This window comes from Salmo salar, chromosome ssa10 (genome assembly GCF_905237065.1).
Source record: "Salmo salar chromosome ssa10, Ssal_v3.1, whole genome shotgun sequence".
NCBI lineage: Eukaryota > Metazoa > Chordata > Actinopteri > Salmoniformes > Salmonidae > Salmo > Salmo salar.
Genome location: NC_059451.1, coordinates 88,296,742 through 88,320,793, shown reverse-complemented (window position 1 = coordinate 88,320,793; position 24,052 = coordinate 88,296,742). Strand labels below are relative to the sequence as shown.

At 41.7% G+C, this 24,052-nt stretch overlaps 1 protein-coding gene across 3 annotated transcripts; it reads right to left on the bottom strand.

Moving 5' to 3' along the window:
* Window positions 1-6,388: 6,388 nt before the first annotated feature.
* Window positions 6,389-22,183, bottom strand: LOC106560821 (serine/threonine-protein kinase H1 homolog). Of its 3 annotated transcripts, none has more exons than XM_014124155.2 (3): window positions 21,783-22,183; window positions 19,822-20,975; window positions 6,389-6,707 (listed from the first exon to the last, which is right to left on the bottom strand). In XM_014124155.2, the coding sequence occupies exons 2-3, from the start codon at window positions 20,770-20,772 to the stop codon at window positions 6,390-6,392; spliced, it is 1,269 nt and encodes a 422-aa protein (XP_013979630.1). In that variant the 5' UTR covers window positions 20,773-20,975; window positions 21,783-22,183; the 3' UTR covers window position 6,389. The 3 variants fall into 3 exon arrangements, with proteins under 3 accessions (XP_013979630.1, XP_013979629.1, XP_013979628.1); XM_014124154.2 differs by having other exon boundaries at window positions 21,874-22,183; XM_014124153.2 differs by having other exon boundaries at window positions 21,882-22,183.
* Window positions 22,184-24,052: the final 1,869 nt, after the last annotated feature.

The following is a 24,052-nucleotide window of genomic DNA, read 5'->3' as shown; positions in this document are numbered from 1 at the left end:
GTCATTCACTTCCATTTCTCCTCCTGACTTCAGATCCCTCTGCTTACACTTTCTACCATTCTTCTTTGACAAACCATCTCCATTTTTTCCACAATTTTTATCCGATTCAAGCTCACGTTCCTTTTCCCTCACTCTCTTAGACCTCTTCTCCCTCATTCCTCCTCCGTTTGTCTCGGCATTGCTTTCCACATGCGAATAATGTGCGAATACCCCATTAGGGGCGCCAGCTTCCCGTCGTCCTGCTTTGCTAAATGAACAAACACTGCACTATAAGTGTGGTAAGAAGTGCTGTATGTATGTATATGTGAATAAGGGTGCGTTTCTTCACTTTGGTATGAACATGTGGCTGATACTTGCTTAGATTGTTGCAAGGAACTATCACGAAGACTGATCATTGCTGAAAACTGATTTAAATTACTATAAAAAAAGGGTAGTCAGGTTCGAGTTTATTTGGCACATTTGTATAAAACATGACTCATTGAACCAGTTCACCATTAGTTAATGTAGAATAATCAACATGTTATCACTCATTTAAACACACAAATGAACAAGAATATTCAAAATCATAAAAACAATTGTACTCAGAAGACAGTGTTGAATTGGCTACTTCAGAAAACGGTCAACAACATTTATACATGTATAGTACATATAGAAAAGGTGAAAGGAAACGCTTTAGGAAAATGTTCACATTCTGCAAAATCGCTTGCAAATACTAGTTAGTTATTCATTGACCTGGCACACATTGCACACTTTACAATTAAGTGTTTTATTTTTAAACCTTTGCTTAATTTCAACATGTTTTTTAAATTCTCTTCTGTTCCAGCAATTGTGTTTTTATGATGTACAGGGAATTTAGAATCTCAAATGTGCAGACAGTGGTGTTCCAAAAAACGAATCAACAAGTGACTGAAACCATTGCATTATTAGTTATGTGGGGTGGAAATGCATGTTACAGATGTACAGTGCATTCGGAAAGTATTCAGACCCCTTGACTTTTTTCACATTTTGTTACATTACAGCCTTATTCTAAAATTGATTAAATCGGGGGTTTTTTCTTCATTTACACACAATACCCCATAATGACAAAGAAAAAACCGTTTTTTTTTTTTTAAATGTTAGCAAAACAGAAATATTACATTTACATAACTATTCAGACCCGTTATTTTGTTGAAGCACTTTTGGCAGCAATTACAGCCTTGAGTATGACGCTACACGCTTGGCACACCTGTATTTGAAGAGATTCTCCCATTCTTATCTGCAGAGCCTCTCAAGCCCTGTGAGGTTGGATGGGGAACGTTGCTGCACAGATATTTTCAGGTCTCTACAAAGGTGTTCAATCGGGTTCAAGTCTGGGCTCTGGCTGGGCCACTCAAGGACATTCAGAGACTTGTCCCGAAGCCACTCTTGCGTTGTCCTGTTGGAAGGTTAACCTTAGCCCCAGTATGAGGTCCTGAGCACTCTGGAGCAGGTTTTCATCAAGGCTCTCTCTGTCCTTTGCGATGTTCATCTTTCCCTCGATCCTGACTAGTCTCCCAGTCCCTGCCGCTGAAAAACATCCCCACAGCATGATGCTGCCACCATGCTTCACTGTAGGGGTGGTGCCAGGTTTACTCCAGACTTGACGCTTGGCATTCAGGCGAAAGAGTTCCATCTTGGTTTCATCAGACCAGAGAATCTTGTTTCTCATGGTCTGAGAGTCCTTTAGGTGCCTTTTGGCAAACTCCAAGCAGGCTGTCATGTGCCTTTTACTGAGGAGTGGCTTCAGTCTGGACACTCTACCATAAAGGCCTGATTGGTGGAGTGCTGCAGATATGGTTTGTCCTTTTGGAAGGTTCTCCCATCTCCACAGAGGAACTCTGGAGCTCTGTCAGAGTAACCATCAGGTTCTTGGTCACCTCCCTGACCAAGGCCTTTCTCCCCTGATTGCTCAGTTTGGCCGGGCGGCCAGCTCTAGGAAGTCTTGGTGGTTCCAAATTTCTTCCATTTAAGAATGATGGAGGCCACTGTGTTCTTGGGGACCTTCAATGCTGCAGACATTTTTTGGTACCCTTCCCCAGATCTGTGCCTCAACACAATCCTGTCTCGGAGCTCTAGGGACAATTCCTTCGATCTCAGGGCTTGGTTTTTGCTCTGACATGCACTGTCAATTGTGGGACCTTATGTAGACAGGTGTGTGCCTTTGCAAATCATGTCTAATCAATTGAATTTACCACAGATGGATTCTAATCAAGTTGTAGAAACATCAAGGATGATTAATGGAAACAGGATGCACCTGAGCTCAATTTCAAGTCTCAAAGCAAAAGTTCTGAAACCTTATTTTCATAAGTAATCTGTTTTTTACTTTTCATACATTTGCAAACATTTCTAAAAAAAACATTTCACTGTCATTATGGGGTATTGTGTGTAGAGTGATGAGGGATCTTTTATTTTTTTTAATCCATTTTAGAATAAGGCCGTAACATAAAAAGTCAACGGGTCTGCAAACTTTCCAAATGCACTGCATGCTGCATGACACACAGAGTTGAACAAAAAAAGTGTCTACTTACAGAAACATGCACATAAATGACAACAATACAAATGTCATTAATAGGCACTTCATGTGACGAAGTGATGCTATTAAAATTGAGTTACCATTATGTCAACAGGTGACCAAGTGAACTATGTGTGGGGGTGGGGGCACCACTGCACTTGACTGTGTGCAACGATTTGCAAAACAAATAAACAGCAGTAGGACAGACAGAGCATAATGTAACATAGAAATACCAAAAGAAAGACTGAGGTCAGCTGATACGGCTCTGTTGAATTTCCAGTATCTTAAAAAAAAAAAAAAATACCTCAAAATAACAGCAATTCTCACTGCATATTACTTAAAAGTACATATGACCACATCATACCAATTGCTTACAATGGTTGTTCTGGTTGGGGAGTACAAAAAGGTAAACACAAAAGTATCTAACAAGAGCAGTTTTAATGAAGACATAAAACCTACAGCCTGTCAACATAAAACCAAAAAGAGGTATAATTATTTCTTTTTTTAACACATAATTGCTTTTTGAAGCCCTTCAAAACTCTTGAATGACCCCTCCAAATGAAGTGCTAGAAACCAGAAACAATCAGTTAAATGTGATCAGGTTCTTGATCCATCCCTTGAATATAATTAAAATAAGTGCATTCACAGGCTATAACAAGGTACACTAAAAATAAAACTTTGAAGTATTGAAGATAATTATTTGAAAGAACAATGTAAAATATGTCATCACAACACTCCAGATTTGTTTTTAAGCATATTTTATGGCAATTATTCTTGATTTTTAAAAGACTTGACAATCGAGAACAAGTGGCAGATTTAAATTGGTCTCTCCCAATAGCGGTCTGTGAGCTCTGACTGGCAAAGCATCCACAATATCACAAATGTTGTCAATCTACTAACTATACGGTTTGTTCAATGACAATTATGGAAGAAAAATACAATAAAAACATGACATGCCTAAATTACTCAGAACAAATTGGAAAGACATTTGATAGAACAAACTAAATTAATACTGAGCCATCAACCAGTGTTCTCCATCAGTTAGCAATCTATTGGATCGATTCTCCATCAGTTTGTTAAATTACACATCCCTTGACGTGTATCCTTCATTACAACAGGGCTGTCCATCTCAGACTGTGTAGCAGGACCAGGAAAGTGCAGAGACAGGACAGGGCTCAATCCGAGTAAGTCCCCAGTCCCCACAATGACAACTATGCAAAAGCGCTGGCTCATCTTTCCTTATTTAGAGTTTCCAGTCAACCTCCCATAGTCTTTCAAGATCACAGTTAAAAAAGAATCACAAAAAGAATAGAAACAACTCCTACATTAACAGGTTATAAAAACTGAATCCTGGCAAGAAAAATACTTAATTTTCAAATCATGAAAGCAACTGGTCAGAATACAATAATATTGGATATACTAGACTTCTAAACCAAAATTAAATGAATAAATGTTTTTTTTTGGCCTTCATTAACCAGGTTTCCATCCAACCTGCTATTTTTTCAATTTATAAAAGTTACGACGGGCCCGATGGAAACAGCACATTTTTCAGTAAACTTTCCAAATGTTGACAAAACAATATATGCTACACAAGGTGGGATCTTTTTGTGTCAGTAAAATTAATTATCTGAGAAATGTAGGTGGAAATGCTTATGCGCAAATAGTGATAGAATAACCATCATATCGAAGTAAACTTGGAGTCACGTGATGACATGTATGGTCCTCCCACTACAACTCGGGAAAGCATGCAGTTTATTAGGCTACAGATGAAATAAATTATGATGAACTTCACAGGGTGGTGAAAGTGCAAGGTGATGAGCTTGATGCTCCTTTACAATAAATATTGAGGGTCTTATTCTGGTGACATGATGGCCATAATAATCTCATCATGTAGGCTATACCTGCACTGTATCTGCGAGCTGTTGGCTAGAGCATAAGGGTCAGTACCAGAGTGGGCACATCCGCTATATAACGCAAAATGTTTTTGTGACAAAACAATCGGAGTTGAAAATGCGATGGAAACCCATTTAACTTATATTCTTTTATATGGGAATTTAACCGCAAAAGTTATTTTTATGTACACTACGTCATCAAGCAAAGCCTTTCATCCGCAACAAGTCAATTTCCCGGAAACACATCTCTGTTGGAAAATGTGCATATTGTTTTTATTCACTTTTTTTGAATATTCACAAGAAAATCTGTAGTCAATTGGATGGAAACCTAGCTTCTGACATACTTGTGTTTTAGCACAAAGTATACATTTTTTCTTCCGTATCTCAGGATATATTCACCACATGACCAAAAGTATGTGGACACCCCTTCAAATTAGTGTATTTCGGCCATTTCAGCCACACCCATTGCTGACAGGTGTATAAAATCAAGCACACAGACATTTCATCTCCATACACAAACATTGGGAGTAGAATGGCCCGTACTGAAGCGCTAAATTACTTTCAATGTGGCACTGTCATAAGATGCCACCTTTCCAACAAGTCAGTACATCAAATTTCTGCTCTGCTAGAGCTGCCCCGGTCAACTGTAAGTGCTGCTATTGTGAAGTGAAAACTTCTAGATGCAACAACGGCTCAGCTGCGAAGTGGTAGGCCACACAAGCTTACAGGACGGGACCGCATAGCGCGTAAAAATCGTCTGTCCTCAGTTGCAACACTCACTAGAGTTCCAAACTGCCTCTGGAAGCAACGTTAGCACAAGAACTGTTAGTCAGGAGCTTCATGAAATGGGTTTCCATGGCCGAGCAGCCACACAAGCCTAAGATCACCATGCGCAATGCCAAGCGTTGGCTGGAGTGGTGTAAAGCTCGCCGCAATTGGACTCTGGAGCAATGGAACCACATTCTCTGGAGTGATGAATCATGCTTCACCATCTCGCAGTCTAACAGACAAATCTGGGTTTGGTGGATGCCAGGAGAACACTAGCTGCCCCAATGCATAGTGCCAACTGTAAAGTTTGGTGGAGGAGGAATAATGGTCTGGGATGTTTTTCATGGTTTGGGCTAGGCCTCTTAGTTCCAGTGAAGGGAAATCTTAACGCTACAGCATACAATGCCATTCCAGACAATTCGGTGCTTCCAACTTTGTGGCAACAGTTTGGGGAAGGCCCTTTCCTGTTTCAGCATGACAATGCCCCAGTGCACAAAGCGAGGTCCATACAGAAATGGTTTGTCAAGAAAGGCGTGGAAGAACTTGACTGGCCTGCACAAAGTCCTGACCTCAACCCCATCGAACACCTTTCAGATTAATTGGAACGCCGACAGTACCTGACCTCACTAATGCCCTTGTGGCTGAATGGATCAAGTGGATCTAATGGAAAGCCTACACAGAAGAGCAGTTATAGCAGGAAAGGGGGACCAACTCCATATTAATGCCCATGATTTTGGAATGAGATGTTCGACGAGCAGGTGTCCACATACTAATGGTCATGTAGTGCATCTCCACCAAAGCAAGTGACCCACTGTTCTTGTAACATGAATTCACAGCAAATAATCAAGAACGGGTGCAGGAACAGCATTTTAACACCCCTTCCTAAAACTTAATTCCTAGAATTGTGTTCAACAGATCCGTTTAGATGGGCAGCTTCAAGTGACCATTTCTACAGAAACAATATAATCATGACAACAATAAATAAATGTAAGACACACAAGGACAGGAAAGAAACATTAGGGAATAGGAATCTAGGAAAAAAGGGTGAAATATGAGGATGTTTTTCTTGCTGCCTCAGTGGCACTATGGCCTAGGAGCTGAATTTCTGTTCCAGGCAGCTGCTGGTAAGTCCCTGCTTGTGGTCTCAATGAGACACACAACATTATGAGTTTCAACATTGCAACCCACGTAACTATTACTCAGCCATTGTATTGTTGTTGGTAGCGGCGGTTGAGCTCACGCAGCTCTTTCTCCCGAGCACGACGGGCCTTGTTGGACTTGGTGGAGCGGCTGGAGCGTGTGGACTGGGCAGACTTGGTGCTGTGACAGCGTGATGAGGCCCTCTTCAGGAGGTTTTGGGAGATAGAGCGCTGCAGGTTCTTCATGGAAGATGATGCGGCCATGCTGATGATCCAGGGGTGCTTCAGAGCCTGGCCTGCTGTTAACCTCTCACTGGGGTCAACAGTCAGCACACGGTCGATGAAGTCCTTTGCCAGGTTGGACACACTGGGCCATGGCTGAGCAGGGAGAAAGAAAGAGGTTTAAATGTTGAGAAACTGCACATTTCTATGCACTGGGGGGGTGGTCGAATCAAAGTAATTAATTAGCAGAGAGTCAATTTCTCTAGCACACTGGTTGATACCAGTTCAATTTTGGGGCATGGCTATATTGAACAATACACATAAGAGGGCAGCAGAGTAGAGCAGCTACAGTTTAATATTGCTGTACTGTAAGGCTCTGTAAACCTACAGGCTACATGTTAATAGCACAGTAGTAACTTCACAATGTGAACTTAAACGCCAATTCTTTTTTTGTAGTGTAACATACGGCAACGAGATATTGAGTACAATTTCTGAACCCTAGGATCCAAGGAAAAAGACAAGGCCAAGCATGTCTTTCGCTCCTTCAAAGTGCTGTCCAATGATAAAGGACAGGTGGTGATTTGCCCTTAGACTACAGCATAAACATTAGGCCTTTATAAAGGAAGAATAGCCTCACCCATGTATGTTACCCCAACTGAGAAGCTGAGCCTGTCTGATTCAGAGTATAAGAAAGGCCCCAACGCTCGCACACATTAAGCATACTGCGGTTGCTTCCAGGAACTCCAGCCTTAAGCTACGTCACAAAGTCACGTAGGGGGGGGGGTCGTGTTGAAAGTTCAGAGATGACATGAGCATTACGCCCAGATGAGAAACACAGACACATGTTTTTTATTAAAATGAAACCTAACACATAAGCAACTGTCTGCAATGCATCCAGAATGAATTTAACATAAAAAAAAAAAATTTAAAACTAAAAAGAAGTCTAACTTTTGTTTTGATTCTCTGCTGGGATTCAGGTGTTCAACTCTTTTGGCATGATTGGGTAGCTTTCTAACTGTGAGGAATCTGTCTTTACTACAGCGGAGTCACTAAGTACACTCAAGTGCCCTACTGTACTCTTGTTCCTACCTCAGTCAGATGTTACTAGGGCTGTTGCAGTGACCAAATTACTCCTACACAAGTCACAAAAGCAGTCCATGTGACTGTTGAGTCACGGTAATCTCCTTTTATGCACTCTGGACATGCGTTGGTAGTACTCAACTCACTAACAATCATCAGGACGCTAATGGCCTGGTACTCAGGACTCTATTGTCCCTTTAACCACTATGACATCAATGCAAATTCAATCAAAAATCACATCAAACACTTATCATCAAAACAGTATGTGGTTCTGAAACTTACCTAACTGTGACTGATCAATTTGAAGAAAGTTCAACAAAATCGGTTGAAACAGTAGAAAACATGGTCTTTGTGGATGTTTCAAAGCCCAACAGAACACTTTCTAAGGTGAGGATTAATTCAAAAACATCCATATGCATATTAGAGCGTATGCATATTAGAGCTTATGCATATTTGAGCATATGCATAAGTCTATATATGAGCCCAAGCCCCCCCCCAAAAAACGGAATTTAAAATAATGATCGTGCCTATACAATACATAGCCTAGCGCATATTATACATTGCAGAAAAACCACACACAAAAAAAAAAACGAATTTACGATGTCTTTGGTACATAATTACAATTAGTGTCCAATTAGTGAATTTTTACTTGGTTTTGAATAGCCTAGTAATGAGGATTGTTTTTACATTTTCATAATTAATAGGCTGACGTTACCTTTAGCTACAGAATCTCTCACCACGGTGCGTTTCCATCTCCTCCCCTCTCTCCTTCATTCCTTTCTCGAGCACGCAGTGAGAGGGGCTGTCAACAGTTAATTAAATGTTTCGTTGTGAAAACATGTTACTATTGATGTGCCCGAACAGACTTCACTTGGTTTCCCAAATTAAGCATCGGGTAGCTGCAGGAACAGGGTTGTTGAGCTCATGGTATAGAGTTTGGGAAGAACGTCACCTTTCACGTAGTGAGAGGCTGCATGCTCCTCAAATAGTGGTTAATGTGTGGAGTGAAATAATCCGAGTAGCCTACCCCGGCACATCAGTGAAAAACCAACCTGCGGGTAAGTGGCCTCCATTCGAGTGCATACAGACATCTTTTTTCCCATGCCCATTTGATAAAGGACCATTATAAATCGAAACAAATTGTGCATATTAGTAAAAACAGATTAAATTGAGAATAGTCTGATGGGTGAAAATATGATCAATCACTTGATGAGATTAGCGTGTGCAGCCTGAAGCAAGGACCAGTAAAAAAAAAAAAAAATGTTTTTACTTTCTCAAATCAATAGCCACATCATGCAGCCCATATACACTGCTCAAAAAAATAAAGGGAACACTTAAACACAATGTAACTCCAAGTCAATCACACTTCTGTGAAATCAAACTGTCCACTTAGGAAGCAACACTGATTGACAATACATTTCACATGCTGTTGTGCAAATGGAATAGACAACAGGTGGAAATTATAGGCAATTAGCAAGACACCACCAATAAAGGAGTGGTTCTGCAGGTGGGGACCACAGACCACTTCTCAGTTCCTATGCTTCCTGGCTGATGTTTTGGTCACTTTTGAATGCTGCCGGTGCTTTCACTCTAGTGGTAGCATGAGACGGAGTCTACAACCCACACAAGTGGCTCAGGTAGTGCAGCTCATCCAGGATGGCACATCCAGGAGAGCTGTGGCAAGAAGGTTTGCTGTGTCTGTCAGCGTAGTGTCCAGAGCATGGAGGTGCTACCAGGAGACAGGCCAGTACATCAGGAGACGTGGAGGAGGCCGTAGGAGGGCAACAACCCAGCAGCAGGACCGCTACCTCCGCCTTTGTGCAAGGAGGAGCAGGAGGAGCACTGCCAGAGCCCTGCAAAATGACCTCCAGCAGGCCACAAATGTGCATGTGTCTGCTCAAACGGTCAGAAACAGACTCCATGAGGGTGGTATGAGGGCCCGACGTCCACAGGTGGGGGTTGTGCTTACAGCCCAACACCGTGCAGGACATTTGGCATTTGCCAGAGAACACCAAGATTGGCAAATTCGCCACTGGTGCCCTGTGCTCTTCACAGATGAAAGCAGGTTCACGCTGAGCACATGTGACAGAGTCTGGAGACGCTGTGGAGAACCTTCTGCTGCCTGCAACATCCTCCAGCATGACCGGTTTGGCGGTGGGTCAGTCATGGTGTGGGGTGGCATTTCTTTGGGGGGCCGCACAGCCCTCCATGTGCTCGCCAGAGGTAGCCTGACTGCCATTAGGTACCGAGATGAGATCCTCAGATCCCTTGTGAGACCATATGCTGGTGCGGTTGGCCCTGGGTTCCTCCTAATGCAAGACAATGCTAGACCTCATGTGGCTGGAGTGTGTCAGCAGTTCCTGCAACAGGAAGGCATTGATGCTATGGACTGGCCCGCCCGTTCCCCAGACCTGAATCCAATTGAGCACATCTGGGACATCATGTCTCGCTCCACAGACTGTCCAGGAGTTGGCGGATGCTTTAGTCCAGGTCTGGGAGGAGATCCCTCAGGAGACCATCCGCCACCTCATCAGGAGCATGCCCAGGCGTTGTAGGGAGGTCATACAGGCACGTGGAGGCCACACACACTACTGAGCCTCATTTTGACTTGTTTTAAGGACATTACATCAAAGTTGGATCAGCCTGTAGTGTGGTTTTCCACTTTAATTTTGAGTGTGACTCCAAATCCAGACCTCCATGGGTTGATAAATTGGATTTCCATTGATTATTTTTGTGTGATTTTGTTGTCAGCACATTCAACTATGTAAAGAAAAAAGTATTTAATAAGATTATTTCATTCATTCAGACCTAGGATGTGTTATTTTAGTGTTCCCTTCATTTTTTTGAGCAGTGTATTTTGATTTAAAAGACATTAAGTTTTGTACCATTCACAACTAAAGTTGCCAAACAGATTTAGACTTAACATATAGGACCTGTTTCAAATGATCACTTTTACGGTCAACATAGTCCCCTAATAAGCGCACTCGTTCCGGAATTGGGAAAAATATCCCTTCCATTTTATTTAGCTAAGTTATATACTTCTTATTATAATGGTGTGGGACTTAAAGCATATATTGTCTGCAAAATGAAGTAGCCTACAGCATGGCACATAGCCAAATAACATACATTAGGCAAAATGTTCTTCTGAAATACATTTTGTAATGTTTCTTTAAATGGATTTGAATGGATTCTAAAATAAATGGATTTATTGTGATGGTGTATATTCAATTGATTAATTCTACTTTTTTTTTAAGCGTAGATGTTCCAAAGGCTCACATCAGCAGCTTGTATGCGTGGGGGCCTGGAGATGCTAAACGTGTTTGTTAATTACCAGAAGACCGGCAGTCTTTTGCATGACAATAACCAGCTAAGACAATGTCATGACCGCCACAGCCCTAGATGTTACACCTCCTGAACTGTAAACTGCTGCATTTCCAAGTCACCCAGCAGACACCCAATATACATATTTTTAGACCCACAGAAATCTCATGAGCTTAATATGCATGACACATATACATCCCCAAACCGGCATGAGGCTGAAGGCATTTCTGATAATTACCACTATGTCCACTACTCCAAAACAATCTACTCAAATATTTCTTTTAAAATCTACAGTGCCTTGAGAAAGTATTCATACTCCTTGACTTATTCCAAATTTTGTTGCGTTACAGCCTGAATATAAAATGGTTTAAATATATTTTATTCTTGCCCATCTACAAACAATACTCATAATGGCAAATTAAAAACATGTTTTTAGAAATGTTTGTAAATCTACTGAAAATTAAATAGAGAAATCTCATTTACATACAGTACTAGTCAAAAGTTGACAAGCCTACTCATTATCAGCGTTTTTCTTTATTTGTACTATTTTCTACATTGTAGAATAATGAAGACATCAAAACTCTGAAATAACATATTTGGAATCATTTAGTAACCAAAAAAGTGTTAAATGAAAATAAATGTTATATTTGAGATTCTTCAAAGTAGCCACCCTTTGCCTTGATGACAGCTTTGCACACTCTTGGCATTCTCTCAACCAGCTTCATCAGATAGTCACCTGGAATGCATTTCAAGGTGTGCCTTGTTAAAAGTTAATTTGGGGAATTTCTTTCCTTCTTAATGCGTTTGAGCCAATCAGTTGTGTTGTGACAAGGTAGGGGTGGTATACAGAAGATGGTCTTTTATCAAATAGGGTTAAGTCCATATTATGGCAAGAACAGCTCAAATAAGCAAAGACAAACAACAGTCCATCATTACTTTAAAACATGAAGGTCATTCGATGCGGAAAATCAAGAACTTTGAAAGTTTCTTCAAGTGCAGTCGCAAAAATCATCAAGGACTATGATGAAACTGGCTCTCATGAGGACCGTGACAGGAAAGGAAGACCCAGAGTTAACTCTGCTGCAGAGGATAAGTTCATTAGAGTTAACTGCACCTCAGATTGCAGCCCAAATAAATGCTTCACAGAGTTCAAGTACCAAACACATTTCAACATGAACTGTTCAGAGGAGACTGTGTGAGTCAGGCCTTCATGATCGAATTTCTGCAAAGAAACCACAACTAAAGAACACCAAGAAGAAGAGACTTGCTTGGGCCAAGAAACACGAGAAATGGACATTAGACCGGTGGAAATCTGTCCTTTGGTCTGATGAGTTCAAATTTGAGATTTTTGGTTCCAACCGCCGTGTCTTTGTGAGACGCAGAGTAGGTGAACGGATGATCTCCGCATGTGTGGTTCCCACCGTGAAGCACGGAGGTGGTGTTATGGCGTGTAAGGGCTATTTGACCAATAAAGAGAGGGATGGAGTGCTGCATCAGATGACCTGGCCTCCAATCACCCGACCTCAACCCAATTGAGATGGTTTGGGATGAGTTGAACTGCAGTGAAGGAAAAGCAGCCAAGTGCTCAGCATATGTGGGAACTCCTTCAAGACTGTTGGAAAAGCATTCCTCATGAAACTGGTTGAGAGAATGCCAAGAGTGTGCAAAGCCGTAATCAAGGCAAAGGGTGGCTACTTTCAAGAATTTCAAATATATTTTGATTTGTTTAACACTTTCTTTGGTTACTACATGATTCCATATGTGTTATTTCATAATTTTGATGTCTTCACTATTATTCTACAATGCAGAAAATAGTAAAAATAAAGAAAAACCCTTGAATGAGTAGGTGTGTCCAAACTTTTTACTTGTACTGTAAGTATTCACACCCCTGAGTCAATACTAGAGGTCGACCGATTAATCGGAGTGGCCGATTAATTAGGGCCGATAACAAATCAGTAATCGGCATTTTTGGACACCGATTTGCTGATTTAAAAATAAATAAATAAATAAATGTCACAGGCCGGCTCATAGCCTGTGGCAAAAATGAGAGGACATCGACAACTGGTATAGGCCAATTCAAAATGTTCTTTATTATAAAACAAAACTATTAACTATAAACAAAGAAAAAAAGGAATGAGGTGTGGAAATGTCATAATGTAAGGTGCATGGATGCGTGAATATGTATGTGTAAACATGACTGAGTGGAAACTAAATACAGCTACAAAGGAACAAACAAAACCGGATCATACCTGGAGGAGCAGGGAGAAAGAGAGCAAGCCCAGCGAGCCAGAAGCTCAGCGAGGAGCCAGACCAGGCAGACCCGAGAGAGGTTAGTGGAGCAGTTGGTTAAATACCCTGAGCCCAGGTGGCTCCAATCACACCAGCTGCAATCACTAACGACCCTCCTCTGCCTGCAGGGGGAACTACCCCTGCACTGCAGAGGAGGAGCCGTGACTATCTATCTATCTATATTTATTTATTTATTTATTTATTTATTTACACCTTTATTTAACTAGGCAAATCAGTTAAGAACACATTGTTATTTTCAATGACGGCCTAGGAACGGTGGGTTAACTGCCTTGTTCAGGGGCAGAACGACAGCTTTTTACCTTTTACCTCGTTTTTGCAACCTTCCGGTTACTAGTCCAATGCTCTAACCACCTGCCTTACATTGCACTCCACGAGGAGCCTACGTGGCAGGCTGACTACCTGTTACGCGAGGGCAGCAAGAAGCCAAGGTAAGTTGCTAGCTAGTATTAAACTTATCTTATAAAAAAACTATCAATCTTAACATAATCACTAGTTAACTACACATGGTTGATGATATTACTAGTTTATCTAGCGTGTCCTGCGTTGCATATAATCGATGCGGTGCCTGTTCATTTCTCATTGAATCACAGCCTACTTCGACAAATGGGTGATGATTTAACAAGCGCATTTGCGAAAAAAGCACTGTCGTTGCACCAATGTACCCAACCATAAACATCAATGCCTTTCTTTAAAATCAATACACAAGTATATATTTTTAAACCTGCATATTTAGTTAATATTGCCTGCTAACATGAATTTCTTATAACTAGGGAAATTATGTCACTTCTCTTGCGTTCCGTGAAAGCAGTCAGGGTATATGCAGCAGTTTGGGCCGCCTGGCTCATTGTGAACTGTGTGAAGTCCATTTATTCCTAACAAAGGCCGTAATTAATTATGACATAACATTGAAGGTTGTGCAATGTAACAGCAATATTTAGACTTAGGGATGCCATCCATTAGATAAAATACGGAATGGTTCCGTATTTCACTGAAAGAATAAACGTTTTGTTTTCGAAATGATAGTTGACCATTTTAATGACCAAAGGCTCGTATTTCTGTGTGTTATGTTATAATTAAGTCTATGATTTGATAGAGCAGTCTGACTGAGCGATGGTAGGCACCAGCAGGCTCGTAAGTATTCATTCAAACAGCACTTTCGTGCGTTTGCCAGCAGCTCTTCGCAATGCTTCAAGCATTGTGCTGTTTATGACTTCAAGCCTATCAACTCCCGAGATTAGGCTGGTGTAACCGATGTGAAATGGCTAGCTAGTTAGCCGGGTGCGCGCTAATAGCGTTTCAAACGTCACTCGCTCTGAGACTTGGAGTAGTTGTTCCCCTTGCTCTGCATGGGTAACACTGCTTCGAGGGTGGCTGTTGTCGATGTGTTCCTGGTTCGAGCGAGGAGAGGGACGGAAGCTATACTGTTACACTGGCAATACTAAAGTGCCTATAAGAACATCCAATAGTCAAAGGTATATGAAATACAAATCGTAGAGAGAGAAATAGTCCTATAATTCCTATAATAACTACAACCTAAATTTTTTTTACCTGGGAATACTGAAGACTCATGTTAAAAGGAACCACCAGCTTTCATATGTTCCCATGTTCTGAGCAAGGAATATAAACCTTAGTTTTTTTACACGGCACATATTGCACTTTTACTTTCTTCTCCAACACTTTGTTTTTGCATTATTTAAGCCAAATTGAACATGTTTCATTATTTATTTGAGGGCAAATTGATTATTGAGTCCGTATTTTATCTAACGGGTGGCATCCCTAAGTCTAAATATTCCTGTTACATTGCACAACCTTCAATGTTATGTCATAATTACGTAAAATTCTGGCAAATTAGTTCGCAACGAGCCAGGCAATGAATGCAAGAGCAGTGACACAATTTCATGTTAGCAGGCAATATTAACCTGTTGGGGATAGGGGGCAGTATTTGCACGGCCGGATAAAAAACGTACCCGATTTAATCTGGTTACTACTCCTGCCCAGTAACTAGAATATGCATATAATTGTTTGATTTGGATAGAAAACACCCTAAAGTTTCTAAAACTGTTTGAATGGTGTCTGTGAGTATAACAGAACTCATTTGGCAGGCCAAAACCTGAGAAGATTCCAAACAGGAAGCGCCCTCTCTGACCATTTCTTGGCCTTCTTTGACATCTCTATCCTAAACAAAGGATCTCTGCTGTAACGTGACATTTTCTAACGCTCCCATAGGCTCTCAGAAGGCGCCAGAACGTTGAATGATGACTTTGCAGGCCATGGCTGAAAAACAGTAGCGCATTTGGTAAGTGGTCGATCTGAGAACAATGAGACTGGCGCACACGTGCACGAGACGACTCCATGTTTACATTTTCAGTCTTTGAACGAAAACAACGACTCCCGGTCGGAATATTATCGCTTTTTTACGAGAAAAATCGCATAAAAATTGATTTTAAAAAGCGTTTGACATGCTTTGAAGTACGGTAATGCAATATTTTGAATTTTTTTGTCACGAAACGCGCCGGGTGCGTCACCCTTCTTTACCCTTCGGATAGTGTCTTGAACGCACGAACAAAACGCCGCTATTTGGATATAACTATGGATTATTTGGAACCAAACCAATATTTGTTATTGAAGTAGAAGTCCTGGGAGTGCATTCTGACGAAGAACAGCAAAGGTAATCCAATTTTTCTTATAGTAAATCTGAGTTTGGTGAGTACCAAACTTGGTGGGTGTCAAAATAGCTAGCCTGTGATGGCCGGGCTATCTACTCAGAATATTGCAAAATGTGCTTTCACCGAAAAGCTATTTTAAAATCGGACACCGCGATTGCATAAAGGAGTTCTGTATCTATAATTCTTAAAATAATTGTTATGTTTTTTGTGAAAGTTTATCGTGAGTAATTTAGTAAATTCACCGGAAGTGTTCGGTGGGAATGCTAGTCACATGCTAGTCACATGCTAATGTAAAAAGCTGGTTTTTGATATATATTGCTCAAAAAAATAAAGGGAACACTAAAATAACACATCCTAGATCTGAATGAATGAAATAATCTTATTAAATACTTTTTTCTTTACATAGTTGAATGTGCTGACAACAAAATCACACAAAAATAATCAATGGAAATCCAATTTATCAACCCATGGAGATCTGGATTTGGAGTCACACTCAAAATTAAAGTGAAAAACCACACTACAGGCTGATCCAACTTTGATGTAATGTCCTTAAAACAAGTCAAAATGAGGCTCAGTAGTGTGTGTGGCCTCCACGTGCCTGTATGACCTCCCTACAACGCCTGGGCATGCTCCTGATGAGGTGGCGGATGGTCTCCTGAGGGATCTCCTCCCAGACCTGGACTAAAGCATCCGCCAACTCCTGGACAGTCTGTGGTGCAACGTGGCGTTGGTGGATGGAGCGAGACATGATGTCCCAGATGTGCTCAATTGGATTCAGGTCTGGGGAACGGGCGGGCCAGTCCATAGCATCAATGCCTTCCTGTTGCAGGAACTGCTGACACACTCCAGCCACATGAGGTCTAGCATTGTCTTGCATTAGGAGGAACCCAGGGCCAACCGCACCAGCATATGGTCTCACAAGGGATCTGAGGATTTCATCTCGGTACCTAATGGCAGTCAGGCTACCTCTGGCGAGCACATGGAGGGCTGTGCGGCCCCCCAAAGAAATGCCACCCCACACCATGACTGACCCACCGCCAAACCAGTCATGCTGGAGGATGTTGCAGGCAGCAGAAGGTTCTCCACAGCGTCTCCAGACTCTGTCACGTCTGTCACATGTGCTCAGCGTGAACCTGCTTTCATCTGTGAAGAGCACAGGGCACCAGTGGCGAATTTGCCAATCTTGGTGTTCTCTGGCAAATGCCAAATGTCCTGCACGGTGTTGGGCTGTAAGCACAACCCCCACCTGTGGACGTCGGGCCCTCATACCACCCTCATGGAGTCTGTTTCTGACCGTTTGAGCAGACACATGCACATTTGTGGCCTGCTGGAGGTCATTTTGCAGGGCTCTGGCAGTGCCCCTCCTGCTCCTCCTTGCACAAAGGCGGAGGTAGCGGTCCTGCTGCTGGGTTGTTGCCCTCCTACGGCCTCCTCCACGTCTCCTGATGTACTGGCCTGTTTCCTGGTAGCGCCTCCATGCTCTGGACACTACGCTGACAGACACAGCAAACCTTCTTGCCACAGCTCGCATTGATGTGCCATCCTGGATGAGCTGCACTACCTGAGCCACTTGTGTGGGTTGTAGACTCCGTCTCATGCTACCACTAGAGTGAAAGCACCACCAGCATTCAAAAGTGACCAAAACATCAGCCAGGAAGCTTAGGAACTGAGAAGTGGTCTGTGGTCCCCACCTGCAGAACCACTCCTTTATTGGGGGTGTCTTGCTAATTGCCTATAATTTCCACCTGTTGTCTATTCCATTTGCACAACAGCATGTGAAATGTATTGTCAATCAGTGTTGCTTCCTAAGTGGACAGTTTGATTTCACAGAAGTGTGATTGACTTGGAGTTACATTGTGTTGTTTAAGTGTTCCCTTTATTTTTTTGAGCAGTGTAAATATGAACTTGATTGAACAAAACATGCATGTATTGTATAACATAATGTCCTAGGATTGTCATCTGATGAAGATCATCAAAGGTTAGTGCTACATTTAGCTGTGGTTTGGGTTTATGTGACATTATATGCTAGCTTGAAAAATGGGTGTCTGATTATTTCTGGCTGGGTACTCTGCTGACATAATCTAATGTTTTGCTTTCGTTGTAAAGCCTTTTTGAAATCGGACAGTGTGGTTAGATTAACGAGAGTCTTGTCTTTAAAATGGTGTAAAATAGTCATATGTTTGAGAAATTGAAGTAATAGCATTTCTAAGGTATTTGAATATCGCGCCACGGGATTCCACTGGCTGTTGACTAGGGTGGGACGCAAACGTCCCACCTAGCCCAGAGAGGTTAACTCAATATGCAGGTTTAAAAATATATACTTGTGTATTGATTTTAAAGAAAGGTATTGATGTTTATGGTTAGGTACATTGGTGCAACGACAATGCTTTTTTCAGTGCTTTTTTCGCAAATGTGCTTGTTAAATCATCACCCATTTGTCGAAGTAGGCTGTGATTCAATGAGAAATTAACAGGCACCGCATCGATTATATGCAACGCAGGACACGTTAGATAAACTAGTAATATCAACCATGTGTAGTTAACTAGTGATTATGTTAAGATTGATAGTTTTTTTTATAAGATAAGTTTAATGCTAGCTAGCAACTTACCTTGGCTTCTTGCTGCCCTCGCGTAACAGGTAGTCAGCCTGCCATGCAGGCTCCTCGTGGAGTGCAATGTAAGGCAGGTGGTAAGACCGTTGGACTAGTAACCAGAAGGTTGCAAAAATGAATCCCCGAATACCCCCTGAACAAGGCAGTTAACCCCCGTTTCTAGGCCATCATTGAAAATAAGAATGTGTTCTTAATCTGACTTGCCTAGTTAAATAAAGATGTAAAAAAAAAAAAAATTAAAAAAAAAATATTTATATATAATATATATATATAAAAAATTAATAATTTACAAAAAATCGGAGGCCAAAAATACCGATTGTTATGAAAACTTGAAATCGGCCCTAATTAAAATCGGCCATTCCGATTAAATCGGTCGACCTCTAGTTGTGTTTGCCCCAAACATAACGCTTTGTATTCAGGACAAAGTTAAGTTCTTTGCCACATTTTTTGCAGTTTTACTTTAGTGCCTTATTGCAAACAGGATGCATGTTTTGGAATATGTTTTATTTTGTACAGGCTTCCTTCTTTTCACTCGGTCAATTAAGTATGTATTGGGGAGTAACTACAATGTTGTTGATCCATCCTCAATTTTCTCCCATCACAGCCATTAATAAACTCTGCAACAGTTTTAAAGTCACCATTGGCCTCATGATGAAATCCCTGAGCGCTTTCCTTTCTCTTAGGCAACGGAGTTAGGAAGGACCCCTGTATCTTTGGGGTGAATGGGTGTAATGATACACCGTCCGAAGTGTAATTAATAACTTCATCATGCTCAAAAGGATATTCAATGTCTGCTTTTTTTTTTACCCATCTACCAATAGGTGACCTTTCCGAGGCATTGGAAAACCTTTGTATTTTGAATGAATTTGTAAACATTTCTAAAAACATAATTCCACTTTGACATTATGGGGTACTGTGTGTAGGCCAGTGACACAAAATCTCAATTTAATCCATTTTAAATTCAGTCTGTAACACAACAAAATATGGAAAAAGTCAAGGGGTGTGAATACCTTCTAACGGCCATGTATGTACCAGTACATAGACTGGTATTGGTACCCTCTTCATCACTCAATAATATGTGGTGTGTGTCAGTGTATGTACTGTCCAAGTAAAATTGTCCAAGTAAAATTTCCCCATGAGTATATCATATAACGTTATCAACACGTCAAATGAGGACTGCTCAATAGGGGATTGTAGAATTATTAAGAAGTAGAGAAGACAACAAATTAGTAAGAAACAGAAAATAAATGGATGAGGAGGGTGTAACGTTATAGGTGCTTACCTCCCCAGAAAAGCTGTACTTCCCCTTGAGGATCTGACGGTAGAGGCGCATGCGGTTGTCATCCTCAAAGGGCATGGTTCCACTCAGCAGAATGTAGGAGATGACCCCTAGAGCCCACATGTCCACAGCATTGGTGTATGGCTTTCGTACCAGGATCTCTGGGGCAATGTACTCTGGTGTCCCACAAGTGGTCTTCATCAAGCACTCATCACCCTTCTTACGAGTGCTGGCCAGCCCAAAGTCAGTGACCATAATCTTAGAGTCCGCACCGGGGTGATAGTAGAGCAGGTTCTCAGGCTTGAGGTCACGGTGGGTGATGCCAAGTGTATGTAGATACTTGACCCCGTCCAGTACCATCTGTAGGACACGTGTAGCATCACGCTCTGTGAAAGAGCCACGGGCAATGATACGGTCAAAAAGCTCTCCCCCTGTAGCCAGCTCCATCACCATGTACACTCTCTCAGCTGTCTCAAACACCTCCATCAGCTGGATAATGTTGGTGTGGCGTACACGCCGCAGGACACACAGCTCTGACTCACATACCTCACGTCCCTCTCTGTAGCGCGTCTCTATCATCTTGATGGCGTAGGGCTGCCGTGTGCTCTTATGCTCCACTCGCACCACCCGGCTGAAGCTACCTCGGCCTATCAGCGCCTTAATGTCATATTTGGCTGTGACCCGTGGGTCAAACTTAGCTCTGTACTTGGCTACCTTGTTTCTGCGTGGGTCAGAGGCTTCTGGTTGGCCTGTGTTTGTGGGTGCCTGGGCGGCTGAGAAAGCTGCCTGGGGCGGGGGAGAGCCTGTTTTCTCCCCTCTCATTTTACTCCCACTGCCGTCGCCTCGGATGAAATGTTTGTAGATGTCGGTCTGGAGGGGATCCACCTTTTTGACCAAGTCGAGCTGGACATCTCCAGGTGGCTCAGGGAGGACCTTACTCGTCCTGCACCCCATCACATCACAATCCTGTCCCACTGGGACCAGCAGGACATCCTCATCGCCCACACAACATCCAAGCACTGAAAAGCATCAAGCCACAGGAGGCAGCCAATGTTCTTGAAGAAATGCTGCAGTGGCCCACTGAACCAATCACTGTGGCAGACCACTCAGAAAACAGACTTCACTACACTGAAGTAGACTGATGAAATGGGGCAATTCTGAAAGAAAGAATACAGAGCAAACAATTATACATTTGAAATAAATGATTGTCCAATACCAAGTTCAACAGCAAAAAAAATTGCATCCTGAAAGATTAGATCCATTGACTGATTTGACAAACATTGCCCAGTAGCATTTAGGCCTATTTGCTGTGGCAATGTATCACGTTCTACCTAAACTGACAACCGTTGACTACACAAAATAAAATCCTGATTTATGTTAGTAGAATCAACACTGGGCTGTCTGGTAAACGTTCTAGAATCTGGCCTACCAAGATTGCCTATAAAAAATAAAATCGGCATGTGTTGACATACCGCTAAATAACGGTTCACCCATCCCACCAACTACCCCCCCAGATCCATATCCATTTACGCTTTAGGCCTGGATACATCGTATACTGACCTTGTAAACGAGGAAAATAGCGGTGTTGGCAACAGCTGCCATGTATCAAATATATAATGTATCCACAAATGAGAAAATTATACAATGTTGTCATAAACTGCAGAATGTATCATTTGGTGGATGTAACCAGCAAAATGACTTTGTCGGCCATGATGATTGTAACAAACCTAAATGCCGATAGTAGCCTAGCATTCCTCTATAGCATGAACTAAAAGTATAGGCCTAAAAGTTGTTTGAATGTTTATGGTTGGGATTTGAAACAATTTGCCAGATAAAGATAGTGAAGTTCCAAGCCATTATAGTACATTTATATTGATCGAATGTTACAAAAAATACATGTAAACATTGTATGAGTACATTTAATCGTATTATATACTCTGAAGCATCAAAACATAAAATCTCACTTTATATCAAAGTTAGCTAATTAGCAAGTTAGCTAGCAACATACGACAGCGGGAGTAATAAGGCAGAAGTCCACAACTTGCCAAAGCCAACCTCCTCACCCCACTCTCAGCTGTTGTCTCAATTTTTTTGGTTCGGATTTTTCAAAGTTGAATCCAGATGATAAAACGGCACACTGCTCCCTTATGGCTCTGATAACGTTTCAAGTAAATTGCAACAAGTTGATGGCTTCATTTTGCGCGTAAAGTAACAACGCCATGGCAAAAAAAGCAGATAGAAGCGCTCGGTCGTTCGCTTCATAAAACGGTGTTCTTGAGTGGGACCACCTTTTTTCCTGCAAACTTCTTTGTTGGAACAACCTCCTCGTCGGCTTCTTTCTACCCCAGAAAATCCTCACGAGTACGTCGTGAGGTCACTTCCTGGATACAAAGAAAAGTACCGTACCAACGCATATATTTAGTTTAACTAAAAGATTACAAGAATAACTGCCAAAAGTGTGGAAAATACATGAAACGTTGAAATCGCTCTTGAATTACAGTGTAGGGCAGACCTACCTGAAGTTATTATCCTGCTAACTAACTCTGTCATAATATTTTTTCATTATTAGGCTAATAAATTAAGTGTCGAAGTGGGTAATTCTATGTATTTCAGAATTTTGTTTTCTCTTGATGCTGCAAGATCTATATCAAATGTAGGCTACTTGAAATGTGATCTGGTGTAAAGACCTAAAGCCTAAACCTCCGAATGTTGCTCAATAAAACCCGTTTGGTTAGCTACATTTTGATTTGGCATATAAATGGCAATTGTAAACTAATAAACGTTACTCTGCTTTTTAATTTTACCATACAGATCCACAGGATGGCGCTATATGCATGTGATATAGGTTAGACCAGTGGTTGCCAAACTGTGGGGCGCAAGGGGCGGGGGGGGGGGGCGCATTTTTTTGTTTGTTGAAGGAACTCAGGGTGGCTTGAAACATACTTTTGAAAAGTTGTGTAAAATGTTTACAAGTCCAGGAAATAAGCTTATACCTGCAAAACAAGATGGGTGTGAACAATTTGTGTCATGAACAGCGCTTGAGCCCATAGAAATAGACGTGGGTATGCTCAGGGGTGCACAAGATGTTCCCCAAGACTGGAAGGGGGCCCCAAGTTAAAATGTTTGGGAACTCCTGGATAAGACCACTATCTCTCACCATTTTCCTTATGATTTTGGCAGCTACCCCTTTATCTGTTGTATTCCTATTACATTTTTGGGCGGAAATTCACATTTTTCATACTTCACGCTTCTTGCTGAGCTTGTGCTCAGCTGGCTACATGGGTGACTTTTGATTTAGAATGTTCAGATAAACAATTCCACCAAACAGGGGAAGGCAATGAAAAGCCTGTGTTTTTTAGGGTCAATGAATGTTATGAAATGTGTTGGATTAGTTGTAAACGATTGCCACTGACATGCCTCCCGCCCCTGCAGCGGGGACCTCAACATGACAGCTGCACATATACACAGGCAATGAGCAGAGCAACAGGCCCAACCCCCGCTAATACACCCACCCAAGTCCCATCCTGCGACCTAAGACGTCTGTATCAGGTGCTCAACATGCTCTGCTCACACCTACTATAATGGTCTGAGCCTAAACCACACGAAAACAACACTATGGAACACAAATCTTTTCCTATCTCACCCTGGAATATACAAGGTCTGAGGTCATCTGCCTTTGGCCTAAAGAGCAGGAACCTAGACTTCATCAAATAAATTGGAAATACAGACATTGTCAACCTACAAAAAATATGGTATGGAGGAGACAGATCCACGGGTTGCCGTCTAGTTTACAGAGTGCTGGTAGTCCCATCCACGAAACTACCAGGTGTGAAACAGGGAAGAGACTCAGGGGTATGCTAATTTGATATAGAGCAGACCTAACCCACTCTATTAAATTATTCAAAAAAGGAACATTTTACATCTGTTTAGAAATTAATAAGGACATTATAGAGAAAAATGTCCTCGTGTGCTACCCACAGTGCATTCAGAAAGTATTCAAACCCCTTGATTTGTTACATTACAGCCTTATTCTAAAAGTGATTAAATACACGTTTTCCCTCATCAATCTACACACAATACCCCATAATGACAAAGCGAAAAAAAATGTTTTGCTAATCTATAAAAAAAATTAAAACAGAAATACCTTGTTTACATAAGTATTCAGGCCCTTTGCTGTGAGACTTGAAATTGAGCTCAGGTGCATCCTGTTTTTATTGATCATCCTTGAGATGTT

Bases quoted from the DNA above. Each gene is read 5' to 3' on its own strand.
- LOC106560821 (XM_014124155.2), bottom strand. From the start codon at position 20,772: ATGGGGTGCAGGACGAGTAAGGTCCTCCCTGAGCCACCTGGAGATGTC. The intron at 6,708-19,821 runs GTAAGCACCTAT...CTCCCTGCTCAG, and splicing joins AGTACAGCTTTTCTGGGGAG to CCATGGCCCAGTGTGTCCAA.